The 17,540-nt window shown below is 51.8% G+C and overlaps 1 protein-coding gene across 1 annotated transcript; it reads right to left on the bottom strand.

Annotated features, from left to right (window-relative positions):
• Positions 1–4,058: 4,058 nt before the first annotated feature.
• On the bottom strand, positions 4,059–15,811 carry LOC141729935 (uncharacterized). Its single transcript, XM_074546594.1, is given in 4 exon segments — positions 4,059–4,072; positions 4,192–4,416; positions 4,419–5,203; positions 15,801–15,811. Coding segments are annotated over 4 exon segments (1,035 nt in total).
• Between the last annotated feature and the right edge of the window lie 1,729 nt (positions 15,812–17,540).

Below are 17,540 nucleotides of genomic sequence, written 5' to 3'. Positions count from 1 at the left end.
CTAACACGTGCTCGGGATTTTAGAGGAGGGGATTGGGAAAGGTTCCACGCAGCCTGGCCAGGGCTTTGTGAACAAAACAACTCAGGTATTTTTGCACACATTGGGAGCCGACTTCCCAATGAGTTTGCACTCTTTAAAATACCAAGTTTTGGGGAAAGAGGTTTAGGGGTTTTAGAGGGAGAGGGAGGAACAGGGAGAGCAGAGGCACATGGCTTTACATTTGGCTTTTTCTCCATTTCCTTTTGTTTGAGCAATGCTGTTCGAATTTGCAAACTCCAGAACACAAATTTAGCTGAGGGTAATTTGCCAGATTGTCCTAAGGTTATCAATTCATTCCCAACTTTATCCCAGAATTGAATATTGTGGATTTCTTCAGGGGAAATGTTTGGGAACTGCAGAAAAAGCCATCTTATAAACTGTTTCAATTTTCCTTTAGATAATTTCACATTACTCTTGATTAAAATGCTAACAATATGATAATACACTCCCCTTTGTACAATGCTAAGTTTGGAACCCATGTTAAAAAGCAAAGTACTTAATCCCGCCTGACCAAAAACAAAGCTAAAATCAGCTACCAATTTCTAAAAAAAAACCACAGATAGAAAGCGATAACGAGCAGACAAAAGCTTCACAATGCAGCTGTATATACTGCTTTTAAAATTCCCGGGCAGCAGCAGCAGGGCACGCCCTGCCGAACAGAGGCAGAAACAAAGCCTCTCCCGCGGTGGAATGCAGCACCCCCGCGGAGCAGAGACAGCAACTACTCCACGTGGCAGCCGAAACCGGGACGCCCCCCCCCCCCCGCCGCCGCGTGTGCAGAGCACTCCCGACCCCCGCAGGTCCCCCGGCCACGTGGAAAGAGAGCCCCCCCCCTCTCCCGCAAAGAGAAAGAGAAAGAAAATCTCCTAACACGTGTCTGAACACGCTGCTGAGCCGGGGGGGGAAGGGCAGAGAGCGATCCCGCTCCGGCGCGAATTCTAAAAAACAGTGAAACACGCAGCAGGAAAGCTAACACTAGAACGCTATGAATTCTTGTCTGTGGGGCTGCGCAGCCAAAATGCAAAGGCAAAAAGGAACAGAACTCGCGGCAGAGTCTGTTTTTGAGCTTCTGCTCTACCGAAAGCAGAGATACTCACGTGAAATGGAAGCTGTAGGCTGGGTACAGGCAGGCAGGTCTCCACCGGAAAAGGACCTCTCTCTGGGTGCAAGAGAGGCTGCCCTTTTCTTCCTCTGGAAAATCTGTTCACCACAATGAAGCAGGGCTTTCCAAAGGCGCCGAACAGTCCACGAAACTTTTTCTGGGAGTATTCCTAAAGTCTCTAGCTGGGAGTCTTGAAGCCAGGCTCCTTTCAGCTGGATGCACGGCTGGCAGAAGCTTCTCTGAGGAACTGCGAGTCCGTTTTCCGGCTCAGGGTCGAGCCCACCCAGGGACGCCAATATATTGGAATAAGTATCCCAATATAACCAGTTAGATGGTGCCTAGGCCAATTCTGACCTTCGCTGCTGGGCCAGAGGCAGCACTGCGGTGTTCACCCCAGCGATACCTTGGCTGGCGGCAGAGTGCAGCGGGGCACAAGACAGGACTCCGTTTACCTCAGGGGACAGCTTCTGGCGATGGTGAAGAGAAGAAGGGAGCGGATTCTGCTAGAAGGTAGCCAGATGTTTATTCCATGAGCACAGATATGTCTGCACTGGGCTACTGCTGATAACAGAATGGGGCCGCATGGTCTCATTCACATTTTAAGCTCAGGACAGGGGAAGGGGAGGGGACAGGTGAGTCACCAACCAGGTGAAGGGGCAGGGTCTCCAGGTACTAGGGTCACCTATCACACGACGCCTTGCTGGTATGTTAGCCTGATTGACAGGGCACACTCAGCGAGGGGCGAGGGGGAAGGGAGAAGGTAAAACAGGATATTGCAACACACCACAACATTCTGTGATGATTTTTTTCACCAGATGAAATATGTAAAGCAGCCGCCTTATATTTCCAAATCTTTCCTTCCTGCTTTGAAGAAGCATCTGTAAACCAACAGTTTGCTGCTATTTCAGGTGAGAATGGTGGTGCTACTTTTATTACAGAAACAGGTTTGTCTTGACTACTATCCAGGCTCTCAGTGTCTTGTGTTGCCAAGAATTTTGCAGCACCTTCTGTGACAGAAAAGTTATTGCAGTAGTTCTCTATCTGAGCATATCATTTCCTGACTGACAACATTTGGGCTATGCCGCCAGGTGGAGGGGTCCCATTAGTGACAGCTTTAATTACCTTGAAGGGACGTCTCAAGATGATAGCTTATTGCCGTGTGATTTTTTCTACTTCAATGAGAGCTAAGCTAACAACAAACAATCCTTTTTCCCAGGTAGTGTATCTTTTCTCAGCATCTTTAAAACCACGGGAAAAGAAGCTGACAGGCCTCGTTGGACCCTCAGGACCTCACTGCCAGATGTGTATTGATAGTCCTGAGGAGGCAAATCCCCATTCCACTTGGAAAGGGTCTTTAGGATGAATGGGCCCCAATGCCTGATGTGCTGTGGCTTCAAAAATCAGCAATTGTAATACTTCCTCCTGAGAAGGAGTCCAATCTCATTTGACTACTTTCCTTAGTAAGTTGTACAGGGGCCTAGCAATGATTGAGAAATCTGGGATATGTTTCCTCCAGAATACTAACAGTCCTAAGGCTTGCTGGAGGTCTTTTTTGTTTTCGGGCATTTTTATTTGCTCTAAAGAAGTTAAAGTGTCAGGTGCAATGCATGTGCTACCAGATCGCCACCAAAATTCCCAGGAATTTTACTTCCTGAGAAGGCTTTTGAATTTTCTCTGAAGGAATCTTTAAATCAAGGCTCTCCAGATGAGAGATTATATTCTGCTGGAGATCCCCCACTTCTTTAATTTCCTCTCCTCCCACCAAAATGTCATCAATGTATTGGTACACAGCTACAGTGTCAGGTTTAGGTATTTTTTCTAATTCCTTATCTAAAGCATGGTGTGCTAGTGTTGGAGAGTGTTGTTATCCCTGAGGGAGTCTGGTGAATGTGTACTGTTGTCCCTCCCATGTGAATGCAAAGCAATCCATGTCCTCTGGCTGTATAGGTATCATGAAGAACATGTCTTTGACATCTATGGTAGCCATGATTGTGTGAGCTTTTTCTTGTATTGATGTTATTAGTTCAGCTAAATTTGGCAGTGCTGCAGTTAGAGGGTCAGTGTTGGCATTGAGCCTACGGTAATCAATCGTAAGTCTCTACTTCGTGTTGGGCTTTCGGACTGGCCACACGGGTGAATTGTATGGGGAGTGTGTGTTAATTATTATTCCTTGATCACGCAAATCCTGAATAACTGGTTTGATGCCTTCTCTAGCTCCAGAAGGCAAGGGATACTGTTTCACATTGATTATTTTACTGTAAGGCAGTGCAGGTGCGGTCTGAAGCAGCCTAATGTTAAGTGGCGGAGTGCCAAAAGACCACAGAAAACCCTCAGTGTCTTCCCACTGCCTTCCTGCAAGGACATCCATCCCTAGCAGATTATTCGGGATGTCCCCAATTACCATTTTGACAACCAATTGATTTTCTTCTCCAGGGAGTGTTACTTTGACCAGAGCAACATTCATTGGTTCTATGGTTCCTAAAGCATTAAGAACGCAGCATTGCCTTATTGTTGGAACAACTCCACACTTCTGAGCATCTCTGTGTGTAAGTGCGGAGATCTGGGCTCCCGTATCAACAACTTATGTTACCAGAGCTTTTTTGGGGCCCATGATTGCTGTAATTAACATGTCTCCTGATTTATTTTTTGTGAGCATTCGTAAGTAAACCCAACCTCCACCCCTTCGCTCACCTGTAAACAGTGGAGATATTAGTTTCCCGAAAGCTCTGTTGGTGTAGATTCAGTGTTTGTGTTTTGGGGTACGGGCGGTTATGTTGGGCAGTTATGTTGCTTTGGCTCTGTGAAAGAAGTTGCGAAAGAGTTACTGCCGGCTTACTGCTAGTGCTTTTCAGGAGACACGCAGCCAGGGTTTAACTGTCCAAGTTCTGTGAAAGAAGCTGAGAAACAGTTCTTTGGCTCAGTGGCTGTGTTCTGTGGGAGAGGCTGAGACGCAGCTTCACTGCCCGGATTCCGAGGGAGAAGCTGGGAAAGGATTAACTTTGGCTCATTGCCTGTGTTCTGTGGGAGAGACTGTGATGTACTGTGTGTACTGAACTGTGTATTGGTAGGAGTATTTGTTAGTTTCTGATGAGGTAGAGGGATCGGTGCACTAGGCTGGGTAGGGGGGTTTGGCCTCCCTAAATTCCAGTTAGTTATGATTTTCTGCAATTTTTCAAGTGGTAAACCATCCATTATGTCCCGGGGGACCCCTTTTTTATTCCCAGCATCCACCAGCATTGTCTGTTGGAAATTTGTTTTCCTGGTTCTGTGTTTTCAGGGTTAGGGGCTCCCATAAACCGGACACCTTTTGTTTTTTCTGATTTTTCCTCTAGGCTTTTTACAGGCCCATACTGTCTACAATAATTTATTAAATCAACTGCTACCTCACTCCATGTCCAAATTTTGCGGCAGCTGCTAGATGCGTCTGATGGTGTTGTGGGGGTCTGTGTTGGTATATAGGGTGAGGGGGCAGACTCAGACTGATCAGTGGAGTTGTTAAGAAATCTATCCAGTCTATCTATTGGGCTTAAAGTCATAATTGTTTTTTGAATAGTAATTGCTGTTGATTTCAATGTTTCTGGAAGCCCATGAATTAAAGGGGTCATAATTTTAGGCTTCACAGGCAGTTGCATTGGGGATTCAAAACCAGGAATTAATTTTCTCTCATGAATCATTTGCAAACATGCAGCTTTTTGTACACTTTCTAAGATCTGGTCGGAGGTAGTGGCAATTGCCAGGGGATCACCCCTTTCCAAGTGATTTATTCCCCCGGCCCAATAGGCTGCATGTTGTGTTAGAGACCAGGAGTCACACTTATCTCCTGTTGTTAGGAAAACACCACGTCCCCAGTATCCACTGGCTTCTTGTTCAGTTAACTTAATCTGGTCTCTGCCAGTGAGAGACACACAGAACACATACTCCGTTTCTGATTCATGAGGAAGGCGTCCGAATTCCTTTTTCAATTTAGTTAATTCGGTAGCGCTGAATGGTGTTTGTTTAGTTGTTATGTGGGGATCCAGGTCTTCATCATTAATATAATTATATTCAGTTTTAATAAAAAGTCTCAAACGAGGACAGCAATTTTCCCCACAATTTTTAACTGTTTCAGATTCTTTGTAAGGATAGTTTTGTTTTGCTGCCTCGAACTCTTTGTATGGATAGATTTTTTTCAATGCAAGGTGTTCCTTTTTCTTCCTCCTCTGTAGAGGAGTTGATTTTGTGTATGTTTTTGGTGTGTTCTTCTCTGAGGGCAGCTTGCAGCATGTAAATTTCATTTCTATCCTCATTTAACTGTTTTTGCAAAATTTCAACTAAATTTTGAAGGGAGTCTATAATTATCATTTCCTCACTTCTCCATTTACAGCGGTTTTCTATGGCTGCAGTGAGACATGCTCCGAGAACTGAGCAAAGAATGTTCTTATTTTTACCTATTTTGAATTTTGATTCATGTTGCAGAGAACATATTCTATCAATGACATTTTCCAAATTAAACCAATTGTTCTCTGTCCAAGTTTCTCCACCAGATGACGGTTTTGCATTGTGTTTAGCAAGCAACCAGTAAAAGTCAGCTTTTGCTTTAGGATTGAGATTTTCATTCATTTTGTGTGAAGGGACCAGAAGTATACCAGGGAGCTGATTTGTGAACTCAAGTTACACAATCATACAGACCTTTTTATGCCCTTTGTCTCCCTAGATAGCTGAAGAAACAAAATCTGTCTGGAAGGCACTGTTTTAATTGCTTCAGGTTTGTCCCTTCCTTTCCAGACAGTCCAGATACACAATCACACTCACACACGCACACAAATGTTTTCTTTGTGAGGGGACCAGAACCTAGAACAGGGGGAATGCCACTCAGCCTTCGCTGGGCCACCCCTTGCTCCATGTGTAGGTGAAGGGACAATATCTGTCTAAAAGGCACAGCTTAATTTCTTCAGGTCTGTCCCCTCCCTTTTAGACAGTCCAGGTACACAAATACAGCAGTAACAACAGTAACAGGTTCAGATACAACTCCAATACAACATCAATTCCAATATCAATATCAGGATTAGGAGGAGTATCAGTGTCGGTGTCCGTGCCGGTAAGATCAGTAACAGAAGTGACATTAACAATTTCCCCTGCTTTTGCACCAAAAAATCTTTTGTGTCAATTCCGGAGCCTGTGTGCTCAATCAAGGGTGAGATTTGGCTTTGGCATATGCAGTCTGACGGAGATTACAGACTACACAGAACCTGCAAAATCTCACTGGCTACCAGAATCCCATCCTCGTCGCCAATTATGTGAGGGTCCACCTGAAATGAACGGGTGACGAATGATTTTTTTGGTGCAAAAAATAACCAACAAAGGCACAGGGGTTTTGCAGTAACAAATCAACAAAATGCAATTTTATTAATGATAACCACAACTGAATATGCATTTGGTTAGGGAATCTGGGGAAGAGAAGGGTAAGACAAGGGAAAGAGGGAGGAAAGAAGGTTAGGGAGGGGCTTATAGCTACCGAAATGTGATGTCTTCGGGGGTCCCGCCGCCGAAACTCGCTGGTGCACGCTTTGGGGAGATCTCAGAGGACAGTCAGAACCGAACCCCAAAATATACTGTTCTCGGTTGGGGGAAGGGTGGCCGAAATTTGGTTTCCATGGAGGGCAAAAGAATAGGAACAGCAGGAGGGGGGAGGTTACTCCATTGTTTTCATGCCCGAATGCTCGCAGGTACGTTTACTCTGGGCAGTTTTTCCCCCCTCCCCAAGCTGGTGGGGGGGTTCAGTCCCAGTCTCTGGAAGGAGGTTGCCAAGGGGGTACCAGGGGGGTGCCAGTAGGGTGCCGGGGGGTTCCTTGTCTTGTCTTGGTTCCTTGATGAGGGGATTCGCATCTCTGTTTGTCTGTCACGGTGGTTGAAGGCAGGCGAGAGGGGTCTTCTCTTGGAGGGGAGGAGCCACCCCAGAGCTCAGTGCAGCCAAGTCAGGAGGTTGGAAGAAAGTCCAGTTCCATTGTTCAGAAAAGGGCAGCATGCCCCTTCAAGTTCAGCATGGCATGTTCTGAAAACACCACCTGTGAACACACTGAATAAGCATGAGACTTTCTTTCCCAACTGGCTCAACAGTTTTTAACCTTTCGGGGGTCTTTTCTCATGACAATTGTGAGGCAAAAAATGAAGGATTTTTGGATGGACTTTCACAACCAGAAACTGCTGCTCCATCCCCACGGGCTGCAGGCCCCCATGGGCAGGGCGGGGGCGTGGGGGCTACTGCCCTGCACAGCCTCCCCTTCACATCCCTGCCAGAGCCATGGGCAGCTGCCTGTGGCCCCCGAGCGTGCTCAGGAATTGACCACTGCTGCTGGAGGCCTTGGTGCTGAGCCCCTGAATCATCTCTCACTCGGACATGCTCACAAACAAAGGAGGAACAGGGCCTCAGTGGCCCGAAGAGCTGCCCACAGAACCAGGAGGACCTGGACAAGTGGGATTGCAGAAGCAGCGTGGGGAGAACATCCAGGCAAGCTGCCAGGGGCTGAGGCTGGGGCAATGGAAAATCTGCAGTGGGAAGGAAACCACACAGCATCTGGTATTTTGAAACACAGCTAGAGTTTTCCTGTGCATTCTGACTATGAATCACCAATGGTGGGCTGTGAAATTTCTAATACCTGTCTGGCCCTTGGGGCTGAGCTGTGGGATGAAGCTCTGGGAGGAGACCTGGGAGAGATCCTAGAGTGAGCCAGGGTCCCCCACGTCAGAGCAGAGCCCGGAACAGCGGGAAGGGATCCATGGCAGCCTCGCTCCCCCTCTACCCTTTCCTCACCATGGGCCAAACAACATCCTGAAGCACATTGTGAGAGAACTGCTCAAAGGGGATGGTGGGTGCATTCCCTCAGCCTTGTCCTGGGGCTCAGCAGCCGAGGGCTCTGGCTGCACATCTGGACACGCCATGCCCGGAACACCAGGAAGGGATCCATGGCAGCCTCGCTGCCCCGCTGCTGCTTCCATGCCCTGCAGGGCTGTTTCCCAGCCTGGCCTGACTGCAGCTTCTCCCCAGCCTCTGCAGGAAGGCATTGGGCATCAGCTGCCGCGCAGCCCAAACTCACCAGTGATCCCCTGCATTTTCCCAGTCCCCAGGCACATCCTGAGGTGTGGCTGCTTGGAGGAGGGAGGGCCATAGCCAGCCCCAAAGGCCTGGGGGGATCAGGATTTTCCTGATCATAACCCATGTCTTGGACAAGTATTGCCTCCTGAAGAGGCGACCTCCTGGATATGCAATGATTCCATCTGATCCAGCTGTGCCTCTTCCTTTCTCAAGGGATGGACAGAGGGGCTCTATAGAAGGTGGCATTTCCTGCAGGAAGGGAGGCGATGCCAGGCACAGTCACAGGAGGTAAATGCTGTGCCTCTGGGCCTGAGCCCTGCTGAGGCTTGAGCTGGCCTCTCTGCTGCTTGGCACTGCGGGCACAGCCCGGACAAGACGGGCACAGCCCAGAGGAATTGTCCCGAGCAGGCTCAGGGCACTCGCGTACTGAGCTGTCCTGCTGGGCTCCCTCCGTGGGAGACACGTCCTGAAACCTGGGAGCGGCTGCACGGGGTGTCCATGGTGGGGAAAGGGCAGAGCAGGAGAGCAAGGCTCCAGTGTGTCCTGAGAGGGCCTGGCCATGTGCCCCTTGGGCTGTGGGAGCTGTTCCATGGGCAGATGGGCAAGCAGGCGGGAGGGACGGAGGTTGGGAGAGACAGCTGTGGCACTGCAGATTTCCCCAAGCATTTAGTGAGGGTTTCCTGTGTGGAAGGGAGGGAGAGAGCCCCAGGGCCCTGGGCTGCTGCAGCTGCCCCTCCAGGCATGTTGCACAGCACCTGCAAAAAGCGTGGAGAGTGACCAGGAGGCACAGGCTCCCACAGCCTTACCCCACCCCCTTGCAGTGCCCAATTCCCCAAGGGAGAAGGGGATCCCAGCACACCATGGAAATGGTTCTGTAGGATCTGTGATCCCTTCTCAACTGGGATCATGACTTGAATTACTTGAAAATACTGGTGAATGGTGATTTGAAGACCTTGCCAGATGTTGGAGGCATGTTCTGAATGTACCTTTCCTGACAGAATAATCCGTGGCAGTGTGGCAAGAGTTTACTCATGAGACAGTCCCTTAAGTTCTTCTGAGGGTGGATCAGTTCTGGAAAACTTACCCTGCTCCCTTCTGGAGCCCTGAGTGATCCCACAGGATCGCTGTCAGTGGGAAGAAGGAGCATTTATCTGTCCATTCTCCTCCCGTGTGCAATGCCACTGTGTCCTTCTGTGTGCTCTGTACAGCCACAGAGAAGAGCAGAGAGGGAAGGGGCTGGGCCCAGGGCTGTGCCCCGGGGCTGAGCCTTTCTCAGCTCCTTTGCTGCCCCCAGGGAGCCCGAGCTGCTTCTGCTGCCACTGCCAAGCCCTGGCCCTGCCTGGGGCTGGGTTTGGAGCTGCTGGCAGCTCCAGGGAGTCCTTTCTGCCCCACCTACCCCGCATGGGGCTCCTTCCATCCCAGGGTGGGGCCACTGCAGGCACAAGGTCCCCCTGGCCCTGCTCCTGAGTGGAAGGCAGAGACAAGGGAGTGCCTTGGAGGGCACCAATCACCCAGGTGCCCTCACTGACACTCAGGTCTGAAGGAGAATCTTCAGCAGTGCCATTGGAGCTATTGTGTCCTGCCTTTCTTTGCAGCTAAGCCTGTTGGTAAAGGTGATCTGGCTTCCCAGCCCACGTTCAGGATTGAGCCTCTGGGAGATGGTGAGGGTAGGTCAAGGCCTTTCCCCTGGGAGAGCTGCCAGCTCAGAGCCCAAAGCTCGGCCAGGGGGCATCGCTGCAGGCGCCAGGACAGAGCCATGCACTTGGTGCCATGATCTAGTTGAGGTGTTAGAACATGGGTTGGACTCGATGATCTTAAAGGTCTCTTCCAACCTAGAATTTTTATGATTCTGTGATTCTGTGTGTGCCCTCACCCTGCACGATCCACTCACAACTTCTGCTCAGCACTGGCAGCTGTTTGGAGGAGGGTGGGCCCTGGCCCAGCTGAAAAAGACCAGATGATTTGTTGATTACACCCGATTTTGCATAAGCATGATGTCCTGAACATGCCATCAAAGTAATGGAGAATCGTTCCGTCTGTTAAGGTGTACTTTTTGTTTCTCAAGTGATGGGCCAAAAGGCAGGACAGAAGGAGGTGTTTCCACAACGAAGCAGAGGCCGATTGGCAGTCCCTGCTGCAGGAAGGAAGGCCAAGCCAAACACAGGCATGGGCACGGGCACAGGCTCAGAAGGTAATTGCTGTGCTGGGCTCAGCAGGGCTCAGCCCTTGGCGGGACTGTGTGGCTGCGGCTCTTCCACTGGGGCCTGCCCTTGCACGGCCCGGCCGCAGCCAAAGCTGGAGGTGCCTCTGGGGCTCGTTCACAGCCCCGGGGAAAGGGGACTCGTGCACCAACGTCCATCCCGCTGCAGCTGCTCCAGAGCTGGCCCTGAGTGCCCAGAGGCCCAAGGCACAGGAGCGGGAGCCCTGCCACGAGCCCAGGGCCAGAGCCAGCCTTGGCTCCCGACTGGGCAGGGGCTGCACTGGGTCCTGCCAGGGCCTGACTCTGTGCCCTGGGGCTGGGGGAGCTGTCACGGGGCAGGGAGGGCCAGGGCTGGCAGTGGCTGCTCAGGGATGGCTTTGGCCCATGTCCCTCCAAGCAGCCACTGCCCAAGCAGCTCCACAGCCCCCGGGCTCTCCTCCCGGCCTGCTGGGCTTTGTTGGGTGGGCACAGCCTGTGCCAAGGGGCGGCAAGTTGCCTGCAGGCCCCAGCTCAATGTCCTGCCCGCATCCACCATGCTGCCAGCTCATTCATGTTCCATTTCCCCGCTTAATGGGACACCACATATCAGGAGACATTTTGTTCATCAGTCCCACAAGGATCCATGATGAGTCACCACTTGTTCAATTGCATTTTATAACACTGATGTTTCTCAAGTGATGAAAATCCTTCCTTGCTATTGCTCCAATAGCCTTCTTTTTCAAGTTCCAATGCTTATCCCACAACAATGTAAATGGTGTGGGCTTGTTTGCAAATATTTTTGGCTTTTTCTACAGGACACAGGGCTGGAAAAGCACATTTCTTTCAAACAAGGAAAGATCAAGAAATACTCAGCAACTATAACTCCCAGGCCAGGATCAAGGGTCATTACAGAAGTCTTTCTCTGGCTATAAAATACTTACTGGCACACAGTTTGCTTCTTCAAATGGCAGGCAGACCTTTTTTGTACTAGTCAAGGAAAACTGGCCTGCTGATTCAGTGCATGTGTAGTGAGTACAGTTGTCATATGGATCTTTATAACTCTTTCCAACTTGAAAAAAAACAGAAAAAAAAATTAAAAAACAAAACCAAAAACAAACGAAGACAAACAAAACCCCCAAGCCAATGGAGTATAGCAAAAAAAAAAAAAAAAATAGAAAACTGAAACAGTAATAAAGTCAATGAACTGGCAGAGACTGGGTTGCTCTTACCACTCTGAAAGGACTGAGATGTCTGCAACTCACATCTACAAATTATGTACCAAGCTCACCCACTACCAGTCTATGCAAAATCACTTCTATGGCCTCCCAGGGGGAAAGAATGAAAGAATGGCAGAATAAGCTGACGCTCCCCATTGCTCCCACAGGTGCAGCTGGAACCACAGCACATGTTCCTGATGCCCAGAAGGGCCTTGGAAGGGGTTTCTGTCAGGGAACAGGCTTCAGTCTGGGGTTACAGGCAGGCCTGCTTGTCTTGGATCTGATCTTCCTCTTATGCTCTGTCCGAATTTGGACTTACTTGAAGAGGAGACAGTGAGTGTTTAGTTGACGTTTCCCTCAAACAACTTCTTTTGAAAATCTGCTGTACATAGGAAACATTCCCAGTGAGGCTGCACTGTAGGTGTGGCCAGTCCATGATTGTCCAAAGAACTCTGCTGAGGGTTCTGCTGCTGCCCAGAGCTTTCATTGGCCTCCTAATTGCTGAGCCTTGTCCTGGGGGGCCCGCTGGGGCTGCAGCCAGTGCGTGCTCCCACTGAGGCTGCCTGGCCAAGAGCAGCCCCAGGGGCACAGGGCAGAGGCAAAGCACGGTGGGGAGGAGAAAGAGCAGGGATGAGATTGCCCTTGAAAGGCAGAGGCGCTCTGGGGCCCGCTCCTGCCCAGGGAGCCTGCCCAGAGCCGTGTCCTGTTGGCCGGGGCCTTGAGGGGCAGCTGTGCAGCTGGGCCAAGCTGTGCCAGCAGCTCCAGCCGTGCTGGGGAGCCTTGCCAGCTCTGGGCCCTGCTGTGCAGGAGGTTCCCTGTGTGCCACTGGCAGCTGGGGCCTCAGCCACCTCTTCTTTCCACAGTTCCACCTCTGGACAGGAGTTGTAAGATGGCGGCTGCACCTCACACCCAAACAGCAGGAGCAGCTCCTCCAGCAGTTAGGAGAGCCTGGGCAGCCCTGTCAAGAATTCTGAGGAGAAGACTCCAGAACAGCCATCGACAAGGAAATCTCCTATTCTCCTGGAGATCCCACTGACACCTCCTCTCCCCATGAGTATCCCCAAGCTACTTTCATTTCTTTTTTGATCCTCCTCTGTCCTGTCACGACTCCTTCTGTAGACCCCAGCAGCAGCCCAGCACCCTCCAGCCCCTCCTCAGTCCAAAATGTTGTTTCCTCTGCCCCTGAGCCCCCTGGCCCTGCCCTCTAAGCAACACTGAAGTTAACCCTGCTCTCTGCCAGGCTAGGTGATGGCCCTTTCTTTAGTTGCACTAAAGGGAAGGTGCCGTCACCCCAGTGTTTGGGTGGCAGCAGCAGCAAAGCCCAGCCGGCAGCAGCACTGGCTGAGCTCCATGGCCAGGAGCAGCCGTGGATGCCCATGGTGTGGGCAGGCAGGAGCCAGGCAGGGGCTGCCGTGACCAGCGGCGGGGTCCCGAGGGCTGGGGAAGCCCAGGGGGCAGGCAGCAGCATGGGGCTCCTGAGAAAAAGCAACTCCATTTGCTTAGGTTTTCTGTTTTAGAAATTAGAAATTTGTAGAAGTATTTCAAAATAGTTTTTCTGAAGAGAGACACCCCCAAATATATCTTCCCAATTACTATAGTGTTTAAAGATTTTTGTAAGTAGTTTTAGAATCGAGAGAAAAAGTGACCCCATTTTGTCTTCACTTTTCATTCTTAGAAATATTTAGAAACATCCTTTGTAGAGAGAAGTCCCCAAATGTTTTGTTCCTGTTTCCACAACAGGAACTAATTTTTGAAATTTTTGAAACTACTTTTAGAGTTCTGGAAAATATTTCCCCCTTATACAATAAAAAATAAAATTGCATTTCAGTGGTAATCTTTATTCTAGGAAGAAGTAAGACCCCTTCAGCCAGCCAGCCTGCTGCAGAGGCTCTTTTCCCGCAGGACCTTTTTATCTGGTCACTTCCAACATACATAAAACCTTTTCCCAGATATTTCCTGAGATTTTCTATGAGGTCCCGTCTTAGTTGTCTCAGAGAAACTTTGACCACAGTGGGTATCTCTTCAAGTTACCATTTTGTTTGCTTCTAGTGGAACTTCCTCAGCTCTAGAGCAGGGCCTTCTCTCAGCTCTCTGCTGACCCCGGGCTCTCCTCCCAGCTTGCTGGGCTTTGTTGGGTGGCACAGCCTGTGCCAAGGGGCGGCAAGGTGCCTGCAGGCCCCAGCTCTGGGGGAAATGGAGAACGTCCTGCCCGCATCCACCGTGCTGCCAGCTCAGCAGGGCAGCATAGCACGGGCTGACGCTCCCCATTGCTCCCACAGGTGCAGGCGGCCCCACCACATGTGTTCCCTATTCCCTGAAGAGAATTGATTTTTGTCAGGGAACACACTGTTGGCTAGCGTTAATGGCAAGCCTGGCTTTTCTCTGGCATGCAGGGTATGGGGGACTCCTGTAATGCTGGCAGATGCCAGGGGTCCGCAATGAGGCACACAAGCTGGAGGGGCTGGTCTTGTGCGTGTCAAATTTTGCACTAAGATGTGCGGGGCTTTGGGTCCTTTGGAAGTGGTGCCTGTGGCTGGGGTTCCTCATGAGCTTCTATGGGGATTTGGGATCTTTTCTATAGTGTTCAAGTGACTGGAGACATTTGTAAGGCTGGCAGGGGCTTGACTTCCTCGCGATTACCGTGGCGGTTTAGTGCTTGCTGTCAAGGCTTGGAGAGGAGCTGAGTCCTTGCTAAGGTGGGCAGGAGGCTGGGTTCTTTTGTGAGGCACACAAGGCCGTCTTGGGGTCTCTGCATTGGTATTCATGGATTGTTTGTGAGGCACACAGGGATATTTTCGGGTCCCGGCCACTGTTGCTTTACCAATTTGTTGCTGTGCAGGTGCTGCCAGCACCCAAACAAGGTCCTCTCCCCCTGAAGGCACTGGTCCTGATCTCTGGCCCCTACTGAAGGTGGGCAGAGCTTGGCCCAGCATTTCTGTTGCAATAAAGAGATGGGGCTGTCACCCCAATGTCCGGGTGGCAGCAGCAGCAAAGCCCACCTGGCAGCCGCACTGGCTCACCTCCATGCCCAGGAGCAGCCATGGATGCCCATGGTGTGGGCAGGCAGGAGCCAGGCAGGGGCTGCTGTGACCAGCGGCGGGGTCCCGAGGCCTGGGGGAGCCCATGCTGAGCGTCCCTGGGCTGAGGGCACGTTTCCTTCCCTGGCATCATCTGGGCCTGGACCTCCTCCAGTGGCAAGCCCAGGAAAAGAGGGAAGCCATCAAGAGCATCTCCATGGACACAGTCTGACCCACAATGTCAGCAGGTGACAAATAAGGTTTTGCTGAGCAATGGACCTGGGATACACAAAAACAATCAAGGCAGTCCATTTGTACAGATGCAGGCACACTCTGGGGGTACAGCTGAGGCCATGAGGTCACAGCAGGCTCAGGGGTCACAGCAGGCTGAGGTCACCGTTGGCTCTGAGGTCACAGAGGTGCCAGACCCGGTGGTTGCACAGCAGCACAAGGAGCGAGCAGTCAGTGCTTGAGCACAACTGTTGCGGCAGCAGCAGCGGCGGCGGCAGCAGTGGTGCTGACATTGGGACAGCGGTGTCAGGACAGCGGTGGCAGCAAGAGCTGTGGCACTGGCAGAGGGCAAGGCACCATGGCCCTTGCTCTGCGCCTCTTCCTCCTGCTCCTCCTGGCCGTGGCCCTGCCTGCCAGGGCTGCCCAGGCTGCTCCGCTGCAAGGGTGGCGAGCAGGTGAGCTGGCAGCCTGGCTCCCCTTTCCCGGGACAGCGCTTCCTGCTCCCCGGGAAGCGCCGGGGATGGTTTTCACCAGGCCTTTAGGGAGGGTTTCCTCTGGGGGAGGGAGAGAGACCCCATGGCCCTGGGCAGCCCCAGTTGCCTCTCCAGGGATGTGTCCCAGGGCCTGCAAAGAAGGTGCAGTGACCAGGAGCCTGCCCAGAGCTCCCGAGGCCCCTGTGCAGTTTGGCCTTGTCCATTCACACCTGGCTCCCATAGCCTTAACCAACCCCCTTGCAATGCCCTGTTCCTAAAGGCAGAAGGGGATCCCAAAACAAAAATGAAATGGTTCAGATCTTTGTTCCATTCTAGATTTGGATCACGCCTTGCAAGATTTGGAAGTCCAGGTGAATGACACTGTGAAGGTCTTGGTGAATGCCAGAGGCAAGTTCTGAATTTCCCTTTTTACTGGCAGAATAATCAGTGTCCATGTGGCAAGAGCTCACCCATCGGCCATGTTTGTTAACGTTAAATCAGGGCTGAAGAATTCTGTAAACCTTGCCCCGCTCTTTTGTGGAGCACTGAGGGATCCCACAGGATGGCTGTCAGTGGGAGGAAGGAGCATTTAGCTGTCCATCCTCCTCCCGTATGCAATGCCACTGTGTCCTTTTGTGTGCTCTGTGCAGCCACAGAGAAGAGCAGAATGGGCAGGGGCCAGGCCCAGGGCTGTGCCCCAGGGCTGAGCCTTGCCTGCAGCCCGAGGATCTGCTACAGTGCCATGGGTGATGTTCTGTACGGCCTTTCTTTGCAGCTGAACTTGTTGGTGAAGGTGATCTGGCTTCCAAAACCACATCCATGACTGTGCCTCTGGGAGATGGTGAGGGTAAGTCAAGGCCTTTCCCCTGGGAGAGCTGCCAGCTCAGAGCCCAAAGCTCGGCCAGGGGGGCATCGCTGCAGGTGCCAGGACAGAGCCATGCACGTGTGTGCCCTCGCCCTGCGCCATCCCCTCACCGCTCCTGCGGCTCAGTGGTGCCCGTGCAGCTGAGCAGAGATGGCAGAAGCTTCTGTGGCTGATGTGTTACAGATGTGCCTGCAGGGAGGACTTTTCCTGTCCCTGTGATGATTCCTACCCAGAAGCCAGGCTCCCGTCGCAGGGGTGAGTAGTGTGTCCCTGCTGACCCCACAGGCTGAGCCCTGCTTTTGTGAAATCCATTCATAGGAAATGGAACCGTGTTGCTCTAAGGTCCTCCAAGGGGAAAGAACAAAGCTACAGAACAGAAGAAACCCCATGAGCCCTCTGAACAAATGAAGGAAATGCTGAAGGAAATGCAGCAGGCAGGACAAGGTGAGTGCATTCCCTCAGCCTTCACCTGGGGCTCAGCAGCCGAGGCTTTGGCTGCACATCTGGACACGCCGAGCCCGGCCCAGCAGGAAGGGATCCATGGCAGCCTCACTGCCCCGCTGCTGCTTCCACGCCCCGCAGGGCAGTCTCCCAGCCTGGCCTGGCTGCAGCTTCTCCCCAGCCTCTGCAGGAAAGCATTGGGCATCCGCTGACAGGCAGCCCAAACCGCACCACAGGCATGAGATGCCCTGCAATTTCCCATCTCCAGGCAGATGAGAAGGGGCACCTATATGGAGAAGGGAGAGCCCTGCCCTACCCAAAAAGTTGAAAGGGAATTCCTGAATCTTAACCATGTCTTTGAGAGGCATTGCCTCCTGAAGATGCCACCTCTCCAATGGGGAACAGTCCAATCTGATCCAGCTCTCTCTTTTCTCCAGAAGCAGATGGAGAGGCTGTGCAGAAAGAAGCATTTCCTGGAGGAAGCAATGGCTCATGGACAGCCGCTTCTGCAGGACGGGAGCCGATGCAAGGCACAGCCACAGGAGGTAATTGCAGTGACTCTGGGCCTGAGCCCTGCTGAGGCTTGAATTGCCCTCTCTACTGCTTGGCACTGGGGCACAGCCCAGACAAGACGGGCACAGCTCAGAGGAATTGTCCCGAGCAGGCTCAGGGCACTCGCGTACTGAGCTGTCCTGCTGAGCTCCCTCTGTGGGAGACACGTCCCGAAACCTGGGAGTGGCTGCACGGGGTGCCCATGGTGGGGAAAGGGCAGAGGGGGAGAGCAAGGCTCCAGTGTGTCCTGAGATGGCCTGGCCATGTGCCTGCGCTGGGGGATTTGTCCCAGGGGAAAGATGGTTGGAGAGATAGAAGTAGGTAGAAAGGGAAGGAGAAGGGGCAGGAGGGA

This window comes from Zonotrichia albicollis, chromosome 8, assembly GCF_047830755.1.
Source record: "Zonotrichia albicollis isolate bZonAlb1 chromosome 8, bZonAlb1.hap1, whole genome shotgun sequence".
In the NCBI taxonomy this organism is placed as follows: Eukaryota; Metazoa; Chordata; class Aves; order Passeriformes; family Passerellidae; genus Zonotrichia; species Zonotrichia albicollis.
The sequence above is the reverse complement of the archived record's forward strand: the minus strand, read 5'-3'. Positions and strand labels throughout refer to the sequence as shown.